General features: G+C 44.2%; 1 protein-coding gene and 1 long non-coding RNA gene across 2 annotated transcripts in view; one reads left to right on the top strand and one right to left on the bottom strand.

The window, feature by feature from the left end:
- Positions 1–16,030, bottom strand: part of FAT4 (FAT atypical cadherin 4) — a 201,670-nt gene extending 185,640 nt beyond the window's left edge. The window contains exon 1 of the mRNA XM_013007038.1: positions 10,856–16,030. Within this exon, the coding sequence (XP_012862492.1) occupies positions 10,856–16,030 (5,175 nt within the window). The remainder of the gene's footprint in view (positions 1–10,855) is intronic.
- A 1,998-nt stretch (positions 16,031–18,028) lies between these two features.
- On the top strand, positions 18,029–19,910 carry LOC123521377. The gene is made up of 2 exons (XR_006679825.1): positions 18,029–18,147; positions 18,492–19,910. It is a non-coding gene; the product is annotated as an uncharacterized LOC123521377 (long non-coding RNA).
- Positions 19,911–20,210: the final 300 nt, after the last annotated feature.

The raw sequence follows: 20,210 nt of genomic DNA, 5'->3' as shown, positions 1-20,210 counted from the left end.
AAGTGATAAAGTACTTCAGAAATATGTCAAATAATTTTAAACAAATCGGCCCAAATAATGCCATTTGCTTCCAGCTGTCAATTACACGGTTTGAAAATATCACTGACTATTTCTTCAGAAAGTTTAAAAGTCTTTGCTTTTCACTCCTGGATGAAATAGTTTCTCAAACACTGGACTCAAGCACAGGATGGAGATGGGACTTGTAGCGATGATGCAAAACCAAGCAGTGTTTCTTAAATATGCTTTTAGAGACTGTATTAAATATGTATGTATGCGATGAAACCCCATGAAAAGAAGCAGAACACTGTCAGAGATGGCGCCAGAAGACGAGTCCCTCAGGTTGGAAGGCTCTCACAATTTGTCTCCGGAAAAGTTGCCACCTCCAAGCAGAGTTGACCCAAGTGATGTTAATGGTGTAAAGCTTGTGGGAGGAAAGCCTGTGAGCCATTCATTTGCTAATCAGGGGCATGACACCAAATCAGAAGAAACTGCTGAAAACATCTATTAATAATCAGAATTTAGAGTGTATGAATTATGAATCTAGGAAAATTATAAGTTGTAAAGAAAGTGAAATGTAACACAGAAAAATCCATTTTCTGGGCACTAATGAGCTGAACCAAACTGTTTTAGCCATCTTAAATCAGAAATTCACATGACTTACTATGCTGGGAATACAACAATCAAGAGAAATAGCTTTTCATTCATCATCAAAAAGGACATTTCAAGATTTATCTTGAAGAACAATGCTGTCTGTAATAGGATTATATCTATTCACATTGAAGGAAATCCATCAACTATTATTCACATTTATGTACCAGCCACCAAAGCTGGTGTTGAAGTGGATGAATCCCACCAAGGCTTTCAATCTGAAATTGACCAAACATGCAAACAAGATGCATTAATAACTATTGACAATTGAAATGCAGCATTTGGAAACAAATAGGAAGGAACAGTAGTTGGAGATTCTGACTTTGTTGATGGCAAAGCCAGATAACAAATGATAGAATTTTGTAAAACCTACAACTTTTTCATCACAAATACATTTTTTCAACAACCCAAAAGGTTACTATTTACATGGACTTCTCCAGATTGAATACACAGAAATCAAATTGACTACATCTGCAGGACGAGATGGTAGAGAAGCAGCTAAAACCATCCAGAGGCTGACTGTGGAGCAGATCATCAATTGTAAGTGCAGGTTGAAGCCAAATAAAATTAAAACCAATCCACAGAAGCCAAAATATGACCTTGAGACTATCCCACCTGAATTTCATGAACGTCTCAAGAAATAAAATGGCACACTGAACACTAATAACAGAAGGCCTGATGAGCTATGGGATCACATCAAGAACATCGTACACGAAGAAAGCAAAAGGTTATTAAAAAGACAGGAAAGAAAGAAATCATCAAAGTAGACATCAGAAAAGGCTCTGAAACTTGCTCTTAATCATAGGGTTGCTAAGGCAAATAGAATAAATGATGAAATCACAGAGCAGAATAGAAAATTTCAAAGGGTACCTCAAGAAGACAAAGAAAAGTATTAAAAGGAAATGTGCAAAGACCTGGAGTAGAAAACCCAAAAAGGAAGAATATGCTTGACTTATGTTAAAACGAGAGGACTAAAGTAAAAATTAAAAGTATTCAATTGCAATATTGAAAGACTCTATGGGCAAAAGAGTGAACAATGACTCAGGGTATTCATCATAAGAAGATGGAAAGAATACCCTGAGTCATCGTACCAAAAAAGAATTAGTCAAAATTCAACCATTTCAGGTGTTAGCACATGAGCAAGAACCAATTGTTTTGAAGGAAGACATTGAAGCTGAAGTGAAAGCATTATTCAAATACAAGGTTTCAGTTATTGATGAATACCAATAGAATGTTTGAAGAAGCTGCTGAAGCCCTGAATTCACACGCTTGTCTATGCCAGGAAATTTGGGAGATAGTTACTTGACCAATTGAGTGGAAAAGATCCATAATGTGTACCCATTCCAAAGACAGGTGACCCAACAGAATGCTCAATTATATAACAATATCATTAGTATCACATTCAAGTAAAATTTTGATGAAGAACATCCAACGACCTAGTAGCAGTCCTTGGAGAGGGAGCTGCCAGAGGTACAGGCAAGATTCAGGGCAGTACGTGGAACTAGGTACATCATTGTTCACATCAAACTCATCTTGGCTGAAATCGAGAAGACCAGAAGATGTTTACTTATGAGTTATTGACCATGCTAAGGCATTCTGCTGTGGACTATAACAAACTATGGATAGCCTTGAGAAGATCTGAAATCCCAGAAAGCTACATTTCACTCCTGCAGAAACTGTACATGGATCAAGCAGCAGTGCTGTGAGCAAAGCAGGAGTATAATGAATGTTTAAAATCAGGAAAGGTGTGTATCAAGGTTGCATACTTTCAACATAATTTTTCAATCTGTATGTTGAGTGAATAATCAGAGAAGCTAGATTATTTGAAGAAGAATGGGATATCAGGATTAAAGGAAGGTTTATGAACAACCGTAATTCTTAGATGACACAGCTTTTTATTGCTGAAAGTGAGGAGGACTTAGAGATCCAGAATTGCAGGCTTCGGTATGGATTACAACTCAACGTAAAGAAAACAGAATCATCACAACTGGACCAGAAGGTGACATCATGATAAAGAGAGAAGCGAAGTTGACAAGGAATTTATCTTGCTTGGATATGCAGTCAATGTTCATTAGAAAGCAGCATTCAAAAGATCAAAGGACACATAGCATTGGGTAAATCTACTGCATGAGACTTCTTCGGAGTGCTGAAAAGCAAGGATGTTACTTTGAGGACTAAGGTGTGGCTCACCAAAACCATGATATTTTCAGTAACCTCACCTGTCCAGCTTTCACGAAGTTGGACATTTAATATGGAGGAGCACAGAAGAATAGATTCTTTTGACTTAAGGTGCTGGTGAAGAATACGGAAAGTATCATGGACAGTCAAAAAAGAAAAACAAAACAAAACACTTGTCTTGGGAGGACAGCCAGAATGTTCTTTTGAGGCAAGGATGGCAAGAGCTCATGTAATCTGGACATGCTGTCAGGAGACAATAGTCCCCGGAGAAGGACATCATATTTGGCTTAGTAGAGAGGCACCTAAGCCTTGTTGAGATGGACTGACACAACATCGATGTGTCAAAGTTAAGAACAATTGTGAAGATAGCTCAGGAAGTGGCAGGGCTGCATTCTGTTGGGCATAGGGCTGCTATGAGTAGTAACTGACTGGTAGGTACCTAACAACAACAAGAATATTGTCAATTCTTAATTTCCACATATATGTTATCTGGCACTTAGATTATGTTTCATCTTCAAACTAAAGTATCTGATTTTGTCTCTGAATAGTAACACAAGGCAGAAGCCAGCAAGCACTATATGATGGGTGCACATGTGTTAGCATAAAATTCTATGTTTTCATTTTTAAAAGAGCATTTATGTAATGAAATTGGTCTCCACTTGTCTGATTACCCCCCCCCATTCTATTCTTTTTATTTAGGATACTGTATAATAAATGGATTACTCTGATCACTGATTGGCTTAAAGTCAGAAAGCATTTCATTAAGAGAATGTCTGCTCTATTTTGTATTTAGAACATTTAAGGAACTTTTAAAGTCATCTTGGCACATATTATTGCCAGTCTTCCACTTTCCTATTTCTACTCAGAAGGTTCTTCGTATTGTAAAGGACCGAGCCTTGGGTTTATTAATTCTTGGAATAAAAGACCCACCTCAGGGCCTAACACAACATATCCTCACAACTAATGAGGCTCTGAGGCAGTTTTTCATTCTAATGATGACAAAGTGCAAGCTGCAGACAATGCAATGAAAAATTGATACCACAAAATTCTTCCTAGAATAGCTGCCTCAAAATCTAATGGAACAATCAAGGACGAAAATGGTTAGTGTTTTAATAAAGGCAGAAAGGAAATAAGCAATGCGTTCATCAGGAAATAAATTATACCTATAGCGATCTAACACCGAAACTGCTTGGCCAACACAAGCACCCTAAAGACACAGATAAAATATGGAGTGTAAGCTTAACGACCATTCATAATCCCACTTGTGATATATATGTGCACATGTCTTGAAAAAACTTATGGAGTTTTTTACCTCATAGCATTGACATTAATACATTTTTTTAAAGATCAGAAAAATAATCAGAGGGTGGGTGTTTTAAAGAAATGTCTGTAGATCCAAAGAAGAAAAGGCATACATTTTCCCCCTTTGTTTAATATACTATCTGCACTCTATCCATTACAGTCTCTTCATGACTCCTTGGAGAGGAATATTTGTCATCTAAAAACCTAGTAACAGATCGGTACCTCATCTACTCTGCAGTGTGGTGGTCTGGGCAAAGCACCATAGAATGCTGTGCTTTTCCTTTGTCTGTTTCCCTCTCTGACATCCCCACTCATCTAGGCTCCAGAAATGCACCCAGGTAACCTCCATTGGGAACACTGCTGCCTTCACTTCACTAACACCTAGAGGCATATATGGCCCTGACTGACAATGACACAGGCAAGTATCTTGTTTCCTCTTAGTTCAGCCCAAATACATGATTATACTTGGTAAGGATTAAGAAATATATGTATGTGCCCCAAACTACAGAGTAAAACCATTTTTCCTAACGAAGACAATTAAATGACCCTGCCTACTTCAGTAAAGATGTATAGTCTCAGAAACTCCAGAGAGGATTGCTAGGAGATGGAATAGACTTGAGGGGAGGGGGTTTGGTTTTGGGTTAAAGAACAATGCTTATGGGTACAAATCTGGAATTGTGCAAGTCAGGATGTGATTTTCCCTTCTATCTAGATACCTGTAAGCAAGCTATACAATTTTTTTTGAACATCACTGAGGTAGTTAGTTTATTGTGCCAACCTGGCCGATAAGCACATGAAGGGCAGAGGGATAAATGGCTCGGTGAGCCTCGCCTTTCTAGTTCTTGGGTCTCTGGCTTTGTGATGGTCGGACCAGGGTGCAGCTGCCTTAGCCTGTTCCCTGCTTCAGCTGGCAAGGCTCACTTCCTGCAAGACCTCCCTGAGGAGAAGTCACATGGACCTACCCCGATACAGCCCTGGGTGCTGGAACAGCCATGTGGAGACCCCTGCCAGAGCTGAGATGCTTACACATTCACTGACTTGGCTTTTCTCCTGCAGTTGGCATCAGTGGGTCTGTTTTGTGAGATGGAGGAGGACTTTGTGGATTGGTGTTGTACATATGGGTTAATGGATTAATGTTGGACTTGTGGGCGTGGACAGCACTGGGTTGGGATGTTTTCTTGATGCACAGTTAACCATTATATAAAACTCTCTCCTATATATGAGTTTCTGTGGATTTGTTTCTCTAAAGTACCCAGACTAACACACTCACTTTTTGCATCAATGAAATGAGAATTATGTTACTCTGGTTGTGAAGTTTAAACAAGAAAATACTTCAAAATTACTTCCCCCTAAACTCTGAACATTGGAATATTCAACACATTGATAACTATAATAAGTGCTTATTTATTTTCATATATATTTTCAGTTGCCTATATTGTGGCTAATATATCAATTTATAAAGGCACTTAATTTATTTGAGACACAGTCATTCTGATTCTGAATATTATGAAAGAAAATAATATCTAGTCATGGTATCTAACTTACAAAGTATCATATCTCTTGGACATACTGATCGCTTCAATGTGGAAATAAATTAATTTATCATCAAGTGTCTAAGCCTCATTTCTGACCTCTAATGAATCATAATCAATTCATCCAATATTTTAAACATAACTTTAAATAGCATTTCTAGTAACATTTTTATTGACTTGCAAAACTTAAAAAATGGATTTCTCATTGTGAACCGTGAACCTCTGGGAACACAAGAGACCCAGGAAAAAGGTGTGAGAGGTCGAAACTACTTTCATCAAATGAAAAACATAATCTCCTTTGTTCATTTTGTTGACATTTGCAAAATTAATAACAGCATAGTGATCAGGAAAACTTCTGGTGTGGTCTAAGAAGCCCCAAACTCACTGTCATTGGGCCCATTTCCACTCCGTGACCCTACTGGACAAAATAGAAGTTTCTCTTAAGTTTCCAAAGCTGTTAGTTTGTATGCATGCCAATTGTCACATCTTTCTCCCTGGAAACACCTGATGAGTTTGAAACATGATTGGGCTAGCTCTGAGTACAGAAACCACTGTGCTACCTGGGTTTCTCAAAATGCGTGTCCTCTTGGCATAGATCAAAACAAGGCTTCCAAATGATTTTAGCAGTCAACGTATTCTTCACTGCCATACACCCAGAGAAAAAATAAAGATGGCAATTTCACTTAAAAGTAAAGAAACTTCTTTAAGCATTGAAATTATCCATTGTATTAAATTGAGGCCCTTTTCAATGTTCTGTCAGATGAACTGTGAAGTAAAACCTTGTCACACTGCAATATAAAAACAATGAACCACTGCTATACACTGAAGTTTTGTTTATCTTTAAGTCTTAGGAAAGCATATGTGTGATTGTTAGAGTTGCAAGCTGAACTAGCCAGTTTGTTTACGGAACATGAAATTAACATGAAAGACTAATCAGCAAGTAACTAAGATTTTTATAGACGAGTATTTGGCAGCACCTTTTTTTTTTCATGAACAAATAGAGCCTGGCTCTTGAAGAACAACCAAGAATATATCTTGCTAATCACAAATTTTGAGTTTTCATGTGAAAATTCAGATTTTAGAAAACTTCTATCACCATGATGTAGAGTCCCAATATTTCAATTTGTGATAATACTAGCAAATATGAGTCTTGATATGGTATAATGAAATATGTCTATCCCTGAAAGAGGTAGTATTTTACTTTCACTGAATCAGTATTTTCAAAATGAGCAATTCATGATGTTCTAAGCCATGTTTGATTTGATCTCTTCAAAATGTATGATACTCCAATGTGTTTTTATGTTAAAAAGAGTAGGAACAGTTTACAATGATGGATTTAGATTCCATGTGGTAAAAACATTTCAAGACACTGACATTTGCTAATTTCTGGAGTAATATAAAAATAACTTACAACTATCTGGAAAATATTTTAAATATTACCCCCTTATACAGTCCCTTGAGGAGCCCTGGTGGTGTACTGCTTCCATGTGCGGCTGCTAGCTTCAAGGTGAGCAGTTCAAAACTACTACCAGCCACTCTAAGGAAGAAAGACTGGGATTTCTACTCCTGCAAAGAATGTAAGTTTCAGAAACTTACAGGGGCAGTTCTGCCTTGTCCTATAGGGTCAATATGAGTCAGAATTGACTCGATGAGGGAGGTTTTTGATTTTATTTTAATCAGTTCCATTTATCTATGTAAGATTGGGTCCTATTTCATATGCATTAACAAATACGCCTTGTCACGCTTGACTGAGTGAAGACGTTTTGAGAATTCAGCTGCATTCCACTGTCATAGATCCAGGAGACTTGCAAAGCTGTAAAATGATTTGTCTCTTTTAATTATTAGTTTTCTACTCTAACAAAATACTTTTTTCATAAAATGTAAATATGACAAAGAGTTTAATGAAGTTCTAATTGAGCTAAGAATAAATGTTTTATGGCTTTTTCTCAGTTGCTATCCTTTAATGTTAAATACTAATGGACAAAACTCACCTACAAAGAGGTCCCTTGAGGTTCTTCAAAAAAATTTTAAGAGTATAAAAGGTCGTGGGACGAAATAGTTTGAAGATTGCAGCCATGAAGGCAGCCTAAAGGCATATATTTTGCTTCTTCCTATTGAAACTGTCAGCTCCATGTCAGACTATCCACTCAAGCTTCTTTGGACTTTTCTACCAAATTTTAGTTCATCTATAGAACATTTCATTGATAAGTCAAACTTGATCTGACATCAACTGGTTTTACTTTTAAAATTCCACTCCTAATCAAGCTCATATCTGCTAATTCTGTCCACTTCCACTATATTGATTGATTCCTGAGGCACAAGCACACGCATAGTTCTGGTCTTCCACTCTCTCATTCAAAAAACATGTACTGAGCGCCTGTCAGGTTCAGGTAATATACTAGGTCTCTAATGAGGTCCAACCAAGTCCTTAAATTGCATATTTGTATACAGCACACAGCAAAAGAGAAAGGCATATTGAACTACCATGTCTATATTGCCCATTAAACCTAGAAATATGGCACAAACTTAATATGGGCTATCCTAAAATACTCAAGACAAAACACTCTCCTCTACAGAAAGTAAAGAGGTGCAATTAAAGGATTATTAACCTTGGGCACTCCAGAACCATCCTTTAAAGGCACTGCTATGCCAGTCACAGTTTTAGATGGAAAAGGTAGGGCGAGTCAAGGAGTACAAGGACACAGATCTCTGGAACGAGCACGATTAAGATCGCAGTCCTCAGCCAAAGGTTACAACCCTCCTTCCCAAAGGTTACCGCTGAAAAGGCAGGCAGATTAAACGGACCCTCTCTTTCCCATTGACCCTCTGCTTGCCCATGGAATGTGCTCAGCCAAGACTATGGCTAGAAACCTGAGTAAGCAACCCCGATGCCCCTCAGTGCACATGAAGAAATTTGGGGAGGGAAAAATGCACTGGAACAAAGTCTACACTTAGAAACGAACAATAAAAAAATCACCTCTGACGATCGGAGGTAATTTATAACTGCTCCCCCCTCCCCCAATCAAGGTAAATTAGTGATGTTTGAGCAGAAGGAAAAGAGGACTTTATTGTATATGCTTGAAAGATACTGGCAATAATAATATGATATTCTAGCTGGGAGCTACTGCTTTCAATGTTCTTTGGAGAAACACATTTGCTTTTAATTTTAGGAGTGGTTGGAGCTTGGGATCTTAAACTTGGCTAAAATTTCTGCACTTTAGTTCACAGAAGATACCCTGACAAACATTTTGTATTTCTTTTCTTTTTTTAAGGAAACCATAGTATTGGATTTCACCCAGCTTTTTAAAGGAAGAGTACCATAAATATGAACAATAACTTCTAGTTTCTATTAACTACATTTTAAAGTGTAAAATATTTTTAAAAATATATCATCCCCTGTTACAAAAAATATGTATATAATTGTGATTTTCAATCCCCATGCCTATTGCAATACCAGCACAACTTCACATTTAGGCTAAGCCAATATTTTCCCATTTAATGAATATACAACAAGACAAAACAAATCTCATGATAACAGCATATGCTCATTCTCTTTCTACACTGAAAAAAAATCGACTAACAACATAAATTGCTTTACAGCTAAACAAAGTAATCTCGAATTTAGAAACACTGGTGTCTGTCTTCAATACACATTTTGGTTTTCAAAATGAGCAAGACTTTTTGTCTAAAATATTACTCCTGAGTAGGAAGGTAAAAATAGGGCTTAACTTTGGGGAGAGGGGTCATTCCAAATCAAAATAAAATCACATGCAGAGCACAGTCCATGTCAAACAAAATAACTCAATATGCAAGACATAGGTTACGATCTTAAAACAGTAACTAGATAAAAGAGATTACTTGGCCTAGACATCCCTTCATGGATATAGCTACATCTATGTAGATACATATAGAGATAGAGATATATAGCTATATATAATGATGATATCTTTTAAGCCCTGAATATGCACTTTCTATAAAACAGGCATAACTATTTATTATGGGAGGAAAAAAAGAATCACTAGGAATTAAATAATAATGATAACTGACCGTTTTCAATGATGAACATTCCGTACTTAAAAAAAAAATTATACAAGCAAAGAAAGCAAGGAAACAAACACATGAGCCTCGATTTCACTAGCATGTTGTTGTGTCTGGGCCACTGCCAAGTATCACAAACCACATTTGATATTTTGTGTTTTTGGCTAGTGGCACTAGAATGTCTTTGAGAGCAGTGGAGAGGGAGAGAAAGAAGGGATTCAGAAAATGGTAAACAAGCATTTACCATAGAATTGCTCTATCATTTCAAGTTGATTGTCAGAACAATATTGGAAGTCATTCAATAAAAAAAAAATATGTCAAGGATACATGAAAGCAGTGGCCTAAAATATACCCCAGGGAAAGCTGAGCTTAGAATGCTTTTGGCTTACACTCTGAAACATGAATTTCTTATCCATCAGCAGACAGAACAAAATGTACCTATACCTTGGCATTTGACAACACAGTTTTGTCTCCAGAAATAGTTTCTAATCTCCGATCATTCAAAGCACACTCTTGCTTTAGTTCAGGGGGGAATAGAAAGGAATACCCCAAATCAGAAGACAGTCTCGCAAATGTGAAGGCAAATGAAATCGGGAATCTTCCCCAAGCTTGGCTCAGCACATTAAAATTAGTCACTGTCTATTGAGAAACTGCCAAGACTGCTGAAGGCTGAAAGTTAATACTGTCCCGATGTAAGAATGCCAGCCCTTCCTGCTTGGCCACTCCCACCCCCAGAAAGCTATGGTGTCATGATGATTTCTATCAGTGTTTTTCATTTTGCAGCAGGGACCCCTTAATTTTGAAATGCCCATCCCCTAATAGACTTCCTTACTTGAGTTTGGTTCAGTGAGTGCTTTAGCTTATATAAGCAGATTTATTTTTTTCTGCATTCCTAAAATGAACTGTTTTCTCCCCAGTCTTCTACACATGATTCCTCTGAGGTGAAATGCTTATTTGCTTTTGACCAGGACTCAAGCTAGCTTTGGTGTAATCTTTGTTCGCTTTTGCAACAGAACCATTTCATGTACTCCTCTTTGTCACAGGAATAACACACAATAAGGGTAAGCATCGCAGAAAGGGACTCGAAGGAGAACGACCCTGCTCAAAGGCACACCAGTCACCAGTAAATAATAAATAAATAACTGCAAAATCATTACCTCTGCTCTCTGGGTTCTGGGAAAAGCGGTTGATTTTTCTATGGCATAAACATCCACCAGGTATAGGCATGCTCCTTGCTCCCGGTCCAGAATGGCTGCAGTCTGAATGATGCCTGTAAGTCGTCCAATGGTAAATAGACGCCCCACAGTCTTTTCCTCACAACGAACCGAAACAATGTAATACTCCACGGGGGCTTCAGACCCCCTAGGGCTGGCTGCTTCTATGGAGATTACATTGGTGCCAATGGGTTCACCTTCCTTCAAAATAGTAATGTATTTCGGTTGAGTAAACACAGGTCCATCAAGGCCTTGAAGAATGACTGTCAATTCAGTGGTTGACTTTTTCCTTTCAGGGCCAAGGTCTGTTGCTGAAACTATGAGATTGTAGATCAGCTGTGACGGTACCAGTGAGGAAGCCACTCTCAAGTCTCCACTGTAACGATCCACAATAAAGGTGTCCATGTCTCCATTGATGATCTCATATTCCACCTCTCCATTGGCACCTTCATCAGGATCCGCAGCCATAATTGTTGTTAGAACAGAGCCAATCACAGCCGAAGGGTCTGCAGCCAGGGCATTTTGTGATATAAACATTGGGACGTTGTCATTGAGGTCTGTAACCAGGATGGTCACGTTTTTCAAAGCATACCGCCTGGTTTCTATAGGTACAGCTTGATCATTGGCTTTTACGGTTAACTCAAAGAGATTAGCAAATTCCCGATCGATTTCAGCATTTGTATAGATCGTCCCTTTGACTTCATCGATGCCAAAGTGGTTGCCTCTTGGCATCTGTTGAATGATCGCGTAGGATAGCTGCCCATTAATGTCTGCATCAGGGTCGTGTGCAGTCACTGAAATGACGGATGTGCCAATGGGGATGTTCTCAACAATAGACTTGAAAATATCCCCAGATGGAAAGCTAGGTGGATTGTCGTTGAAGTCCCTCACTTGGATAACCACCGACATTGTTGAGGAACGAGGAGGTCTTCCTCGATCTTTTGCTGTTATATTTAATTTGTACAAAGACTGGGTTTCAAAGTCCAGTTTTTTGGCAAGGAAAATACTCCCAGTATTCGGGCTAATGCTAAAAGTCCCATGGTTGTTTGTCCCACTAATACTGTATTGTAAATCAGCATTGTCACCAGAATCTGAATCCGTCGCAGTAACGGAGGACACGAGTTCACCAATTCTCATGTTTTCCAAAACATCGACAAATAATGTTGACTTAGGGAAAGAAGGGGTATTGTCATTTTCATCTAAAATATCAATATTTAAGGTACAGGTTGAGTTGAGGGAGATGGTCCCTGAATCCACTGCTTGAATAACCAGGGAGTAGGCAGGTGTTGCTTCATAGTCTAATTTGCCAATTAGTGTCACCTGACCAGAAGCACTGTCTATTGCAAACTGTCTTTCTTCATTTCCTTTTATTACAGAGTAATGGATAAGGCCATTATTACCTTCATCAACATCAGAGGCAGATACCCGTAAAACCTGAGTCAGGTTGGCGGCTGATTCTGATATTGTAGCTTGGTAAAAGTCTTTCACAAACTTGGGAGCATTATCGTTTATATCTTTCATGTAAACATGTACAGTAGCCTGATCCTTAAGAGGCTGGGGAAGCCCCTGATCCGTTGCTATAACTATAAAGCTAAACACAGCAGTCCCTCTCCGTCTCATCAGAGCCTCCCTGTCAAACTGATGGGTATTTGTAATCGTCCCACTGATTGCATGCAACTCAAAATCTGGCTGCACCATTTCAAAAGAATACCTGACTTCTCCATTTGGACCAAAATCTTTATCGACAGCACTCACTTTACCCACAAATGACCCAGACCTCTGCTCCTCTTCAAAGTAAAATGTATAGTTGGTGCTATTAAAAAGAGGTCTGTTATCATTTACATCTTCTAAAATGACAGTAACATTCACAGTAGCACTAAGGGGTTCCACTGCTCTGTCAGAAGCAACAACCAATAAAACATATCTGTCTTGAAGTTCACGGTCCAGTTCACTTTTTATGTACAATTGACCATCTGGGAAAATGCCAAATGCCTCTCCCACATTCCCTTCAGCAATGCTGTATGCAATTTCACCATTGGCTCCTGAATCTTGATCAGAAGCTTGCACTTTAAAGAATCGAGAATTCACAGGTTCTGACTCAGAAAGTGTGACCTCATAAGAAAGTTGCTCAAACACTGGGGGGTTGTCATTTACATCATGGACATACACCGTTAAGATGAAACTAGAGGACAGCTGTGGAACACCCATATCGGATGCCACGATCTCTATCTGATAGGAACCGGCATGAACATCCAGGGGCCCTAGCAGACCAAGAGTACCATTTTTTTCATGGATAGTGAACAGGTTCTTGGGGTTTTGCTTCAGGCTATAGAGCACCATGCCGTTGACACCTTCATCAGGGTCCACAGCTTTGGCTTGGAAAATGCTGTGCCCCGCCTGCCAATTCTCCACCACATTGACACTCTCTACTGCCTGAAGAAAATGGGGAGAGTTGTCATTCAAATCCTTCACGGTTATGTTAACCACAGTATCTCCAGCCACGGTGCCCCCACTGGCAACTACTTTCAGCTGGTAAAAGGATTGCTCTTCTCTGTCAATGACACTTGCTGTGGTAAGCTGCCCTGTGGCCTGGTTGATAGCAAACATACCTTTCTGATCCCCAGTAGTGATGAGATAACTGATGTTGGAATTGAGATCCATGGTGGATGCGGACACACGACCCACATGATATCCCAAAGCCACATTCTCAAAGACTACGAAGCTGTAGGCAGCCTGGCTAAACACGGGGGGATTGTCTTGAGTGTCCAAGACCGTGATGGTCACGATTGCTTGGTTGGGGGACTGTAAATTGCCACCATCAGTTGCCACTATTTGTAACTGATAAGCTGTCTTTTCTTCTCTGTCCAGCGCCATCCTTGTAGAAATGACCCCACTCAGCGCATTGACCTGAAACCGAGATCTGTCCCCAGCTGATATGCTGTACTTGACAGTCCCATTGGAACCCAAGTCCGGGTCAGTAGCAGACACTGTGGTGATGTAGCTACCTCCGGGCTCATTCTCCTGAATATGAGCAAAATATTGGACTGGGTAGAATACTGGGCTGTTGTCATTTAGATCCAGGAGAGTGACATTTATATGAGTCATCGATGACTGGGGAGGAGAACCCAGATCTGTTGCCAGCACCAACAGAGAGTAGAAGGCTTGCTCCTCTCTGTCCAAAGAGGAAATAGTACTCAACCTCCCGGACACAGGATCAAGACGGAAGGACCTCTTGTCAGTCTCTGCCTCTTGGAGGGAGAATCGCACTGTCCCATTGTCACCCAGATCTCCATCTGTGGCCCCAAGCACCAGCAGTTCAGTCCCTGTGGGGGCGTTCTCAACTACAGACACAGCATACCCTTCTGGTTGGCTGAACACTGGCTTCTCATCATTCACATCCAGGAGAGTGACCACGAGCTGGGCATAGGAAACCTTGGGGTGAACGCCCTGGTCCCTGGCACTGATGTTCAATACAATCTGAGAAGCGAGCTCACGGTCCAGGCCCCCAGCAGCCCCCGTGGTCACCAGGCCGCTGTGTTCACTGATGTGGAACCAGCCTAGCCCATTGCCCGAGACAATGCTGTAACGCAGATTGGCATTGAGGCCAGAGTCGCCATCAGTGGCAGACACTCCACTCACGTAGCTTCCCGGGGGCGCCTCCTCACTCAGGTTAACTCTGCACACTTGCTGTGTAAAGACAGGAGGGTGGTCATTGATGTCGTTGACAAAAATCACCAGGCTTGCCACGGAAGAGCGTCCCTGGACCGCGGAGGCAGAGGGCGCCCCGTAATTATCAGAGACAGAGACTGTGAGGTTGTAGGAAGGGATGCGTTCGCGGTCTAGGGGGCTGGCCACCTTGATGAGGCTCAGGTTGGGCACCCTGCTGCTCTGCACCTCAAAGTGGCGCTGCTCATTGCCCCCGAGGATTTGCACCGAGATGTTTCCGTTGGCCGCGGGGGAGTCTGCGTCGGTCACTGTGAGCAGTGCCACCACGGTGCCCACCTGAGCGTTCTCATCCACGGAGGCATAACGCGAAGTGGCTGGGAAGTAGCGAAACTTCACCACAGGGTCATTGTCATTGACGTCCAGCAGCTGGATCAGTGCCTCGGCGCGCCCTGTGAGGGAGGGCACGCCTCTGTCCATGGCCTGCACCGTGAGTGAGTACTGGCGGCGGGCCTCAAAGTCCAGAGGCTCCCGCACTGTGATAAGTCCCGATTCGGGGTCCATTTGGAAGGGAGTCCCCTCGTCCTGCAGCCTATAGCGGATGTCCGCATTGGTGCCCTCATCGGCGTCCGCCGCTGCCACCTGGAGGACGCTAGAGCCTACAGCCGCGTCTTCAGGCACCCCCGCCTGGTAGTGGGAACTGCCAAAAACCGGGGGATTGTCATTAATGTCTTGCACAGTCACGTTTACCTGAAGGTAGCCCCGCCGCTTGGGTTCGCCCTTGTCTTCCACCTCGACCAAGAGATGATACTGCGGCGTGGCCTCCCTGTCCAGCCCGCCCTTGGACACCAGATGCAGGAAGGCACCCTCGCCGCTCGGGTTCAGGGTGACGTCCAGACGGAAGCGGCCCGCCTCGTTGCCCCGGATGATCCGATAAGAACGGTGGTCCACACCGTTGGAACCGATGTCCGAGTCAGTGGCTGTATCCAAGATGACCTGGCGCCCGCTGCTGCTGTCCTCCTTGAACGAGACGACAATGGAAGGGTCCGGGAAGACCGGGGCGTTATCGTTGAGGTCCCGCACCAGAACTCGCACTTCCGTGGGGTAGGTGGGCGCGCTGGACAGAACGACCAGGTTGATCACGTCGCTAGGCAGGCGCTCTCGGTCGATGGTGGCCGTGGTGTACAGGGCTCCGGTGCTCCCATTGATGGCGAACAGGGCGTGGCTTTCGCTGAGCCGGTAGGTGAAGCCCGGGCGCGTCTGGATGGCGCCCACCAGCGTGCCCGGGGGTTGCTCCTCCAGGACCTGGAACACCTGGCGCTGCTCCGCCCCGCGGACCCACGCCGGCCCCGGGAGCACTGAGAGCAGCCAACAGACGCGCAGAAAGCCGAGCGCCGACATCGAGGGCAGCGGGGGCCACCGGCGGCCAGGAGCCCAGTCCACTGCCAAGTCCATGGTCCTGGCTACTTGGGAGGGGTCAGCCAAGGGCAGGATAGCGACGCGAATTCAGTAGCCGGAGGGGAAGACGGAGAGAGAGGGGGGAAAAAGAGGGGCGGGGGGCTGGTGGCGAGCAGCCAAAGACTCCTTCTGAGAGCTGTCTTCCAAACACACGTCCAGTTCAGCCAAGCAAGTCCGAGGAAAAGAAGGCTCCAGGTCGGCCGCGGAAGGCGGGATTCCCGATAGCCGGAGGGGCTAAAGGTAGCAGCGCGTTCCGCGGGATTCTGCAGGAAGCCCCTGAAACTTTCTCAAACCGCGCCTCTTTCCCCCTCGCCTTCCATTGGAATCTCGAGTCCCGCGCCTTTCTCCCGGTGACTGCGAGGTCAGGGATCCAGCCTGGAGGGCCACTCCCCGGGGAAGCACGGCGAACAGCTCTCGGCACAAACTTTCCAACTTACCCGGGGCGAGGACGCAGCCGGGAGACCGGGTGGGAAAGGCGACGGCGAAGTGTGCAAACACACTTGCGCCCCCCGAGCGGGGCGGTGGAGAACCCGGAGTCGGGAAGCCCTCGCCCCCAAACGCGAGAGCAGCGGTTTCCTCGAGTTCCCTCTCCGGGAGGACCAGGCTGCAACGCCCCTCCAAGCAGCCGGCAGCCCGGGCCGCCCAGGCCGGGCGGCGGCGTCTTCTGCGACCCGGCTTCGGTGCGCGAGCGTCGGCGCGGGGGCTCCGACCCCGGGGAGTGCTCAGCTCCGTCCCTTCTCCTCCAGCAAGCCCCGCCGCCGCGGCCCGGCCAGCGGCTCGGTGCCCGTCGTGGGGCGCAGGCAGCAGCCGGCGCGCCTCGGCATTTTTCACCTCTGCCGGGGCGCCCGCGGACCCATTATTTGTACATCCAGCGCGAGCGCAGGTCGCCTTCGCTTCTCGGCCTGTCGAGGGTCCGGCAAGAGCAGCGTGCGCTTCCCCGGGACGGTCCCCTCACCCTGCCAGGGGTCGGGGCCCAGTCTCCGGCTGACCCGGTGGGAAGCCCACTCTCGTGCGCCGCGCCCCAGCCCCCGCAAGCGTTGCTTTTATTGTCCTGTGTCACTTTCACTTTGTAATCCAGCAGGCTTTTTGTGGGGGGCGGGGGAGCGGGGGTGCCCCCGGTCGCCCTCCGGGTCGGCGGGGGAGGGGGCAAGGCGGCGCGGGGCTGTGCGGCGGCCGCGGCAGCTCGGGACGCCGCCTGTCAGCGCTCCGCTCCTGGCCCGGCGCGGGCGAAGGGTGCACTGCGGGCTGGAGCCAGAGCGCACAGAGACCCTCGCAGCCTCCCACCGGTGCCTCGCTCTCTCCCCGCCCCTTTCCCGCCGCCCGCGCGCGCGCACACACACACACACACACACACGCGCGCGCACACTCACGCGCGCACACGCACCCAACGCGCCGTCGTAACTCTAACGGGGCGGGGAGGGAAGAGCGCGCGCCGGACGGCCAAACTTTGCTCGCCGCTCATTGATCCCCGCGCTTGAGTTCGCCAGGACGCCCCAGGGCTCCCAGCGCTGTCACCTACCGCCCCTCCCTCGGCCCCGCCCCATTGGGCCGGCGCGGAGCGGCCCCGCCCGCCACTCTCCCCGCCTTCCAGCCCCTCCCCCCCATGCTAATCACCCCCCTCCCGGAGGCGGTCCTGCGCGCAGCCGGGGAGGCGGAGGCTCAGTGAGGGGTGGGGGGTGTTGCGGGGTGGGGGGTGGGGGGGTGTCTCTCTCTCTCTCTTTTTTGGTCAAATCTTGGCCGGCGTCACAGCCATCAGAGCACAAGGCTGCCGCAAAATGGATGGGGGTGGGGTCAGGCTGGCCGATAAATAACTTTGGTGTCGGGGTCTGGGGTAGGACCGTTTAGTTGTTGTGCTAGTAATAACTCAGGGGTAAGGGGGTCGTCGAGAGGAATAAAAGAAAGGCGGGGGGCACGGGGGTCCGTTCGAGGGAGGAGGAAGGATTAAGCCAAGCCTGTCTGGGAATGCACGGCGCAGAGTGGCGTTAACCATTTCCTGGCCCCTTTCTTTCCTAAGGAGTAGAGGGAGCTGCTGGCCCGAATGATCCCACAGCTTCTCAATCCAACCTTCCTTATTCCGTTTCGAGAGGATCCACTGAGCTGCTTGGCAGCCAAGGGTGAGCGCAGCCCGCCACAGGCACCCCTTGGCCCTTCCCCCACCTTCCAGGTGACTCTGGGCCCCCGGGACTCTGGGTTCCCTGCGCGCTAGGGACTTCCTTCAGGACAAACCAGGGGGGACTCGGTGTTTGTTTTGTTTCGTTTTCCTTGAACTGGATCCCCGGTGCCAGAAGGCGAACCTTGGGGTTTCAACAAGAACAATGAAAGTCCCTTGGAACAAGAGAGATCCTTTCCTGTTGCAGTTGGTTTGGAATTTCGATTCCCAGTGGGGTTACCCACCACCACCATCACCCTCCCCATGTTGTAGCCAAAAGAATGCTAACGAAAGTTTGTTTGGTTTTAGGTTTTCCAGAGGACGGATAGATGTGAGAAAAACTGAAATAACGAAATGCAAATTTAAATGTTAAATGTCCAAGGGCCACACGTACGGAGCTCGATTCAATTTCTGTAACACACTCTAGCTAGCTGATTTTGTGGGCACACTTTGCGTCTCTGAAAGAAGAAAGAAAGAGTACGAATCAGGTCAGTATTTTTTCCTTCAAGGGAAACAACATAGAAAATAAGAATTTCAGGCAAACAATACGAAATGTAGGGCATATGTCATACATTTCTGCCACAGTGACCCCTCGAAATTTAAAACTTTTCTGCACCCAACTATAGTTCAAGCATGGGTAAACATTGCCCTCTGCTGTTGCCTGTCAATACTACAACTTGACTTGCTTTTCTTTCTTCAATTGGATGCAGACTCAGAAGTATCTGGTTACCAGGCTAATTCCTCATTCTTGCCTGGAGATAGTGGAAAAGAAAAAAGATCCTTTGGGATCTCTTAGTACCTCTCCTTATTGAAGGTAAAATATTAATCGGAAGAAGACTAACCACAAGGCAGACAACAAAATCAGGTCCTGATCATGCAAACAGCCTGTATCACCCAAATCCGACATATAAAATCTAGTTCTAAAACTATTGTCACCAATTCCTTTGTTTAGATCAGTTCATTCACTTCTGCAGAGCCTTTCTCTGTAACATAATAATGAGTGAACTGGTAACAGACTAGAACATTAATTTAACCCTTTATTTTTCAAATTGTTAAAATACTGAAAACCTTAGAGGCTATTTTTAAAAATGCATTTTTAAGCCTTTAGTCAAAATCTTCCCTCTACTAGCAAGTTATCCTCTTTTGTATAATTATTTTGGTATAATTTCACCATGAAAGATTTTTAGATGAATTAAAATGAAGCTGATATTTTCACACATCATTGTTACATGTGATTTTTAAGTAGTACTCTTTTTGTGTGTTTGGATTGTTTAATGCCCTTGAGTCGTAACTCCAAATCCTAGCATCCTGGTATACAACAGAACAAAAGACTGCCAGGCGCTGCTTTTTTTTGCTAATGTAGCATAATTCAATCTTCTGAAATATCCATCCAGATACTCAGATATTAATTACAGATGAGAGCTTGTGTAGACAGTGTGTGGAGTAACCTTTAGATTTAGTCTTTTTGTTAAGAATTGCGTTCTTTATGAGTGAACTTATTTTAGTAGGTGGAAATCACTCAGTCAAATCTGCAACCTTGAGACTGTTTAATCTGGGCATCACAGTGTTTTACTTTTTAAAGATGAGATGTAGCTAAACAAATACATAATACAGACAATATGTACATATTAAGGGCATAGAATATTTTGGGGTCAATTCCAAAAGAAGATTATCAAAACATATGTAGCTGGTGTTAAAATTATTTGAATAAACACAAGTTTTACATGATGACTACTTTGAAGAAATACATTCATTCATGGATAAAATCCACCTGTAAGTGAAAGATATGACAAAATAGTAATTTATAAATTATCAAGGGTTCATGAGGGAGGGGGGAGCAAGGGGGAAAAATGAGGAGCTGATGCCAAGGGCTTAAGTGAAGAGCAAATGTTTTGAGAATGTTGAGGGCAACAAATGTGCAAATGTGCTTTACACAATTGATGTATGTATGTATGGATTGTGATAAGAGCTGTGTGAGCCCCGAATAAAATGATTTTTAAAAATAGAAAAAAAATCCACCTGTAAAAT

Source organism: Echinops telfairi, unplaced genomic scaffold (genome assembly GCF_000313985.2).
Source record: "Echinops telfairi isolate 266 unplaced genomic scaffold, ASM31398v2 ScPeMD7_14;HRSCAF=57, whole genome shotgun sequence".
Taxonomy (NCBI): domain Eukaryota; kingdom Metazoa; phylum Chordata; class Mammalia; order Afrosoricida; family Tenrecidae; genus Echinops; species Echinops telfairi.
This window is presented reverse-complemented; position numbering and strand designations above follow the sequence as displayed.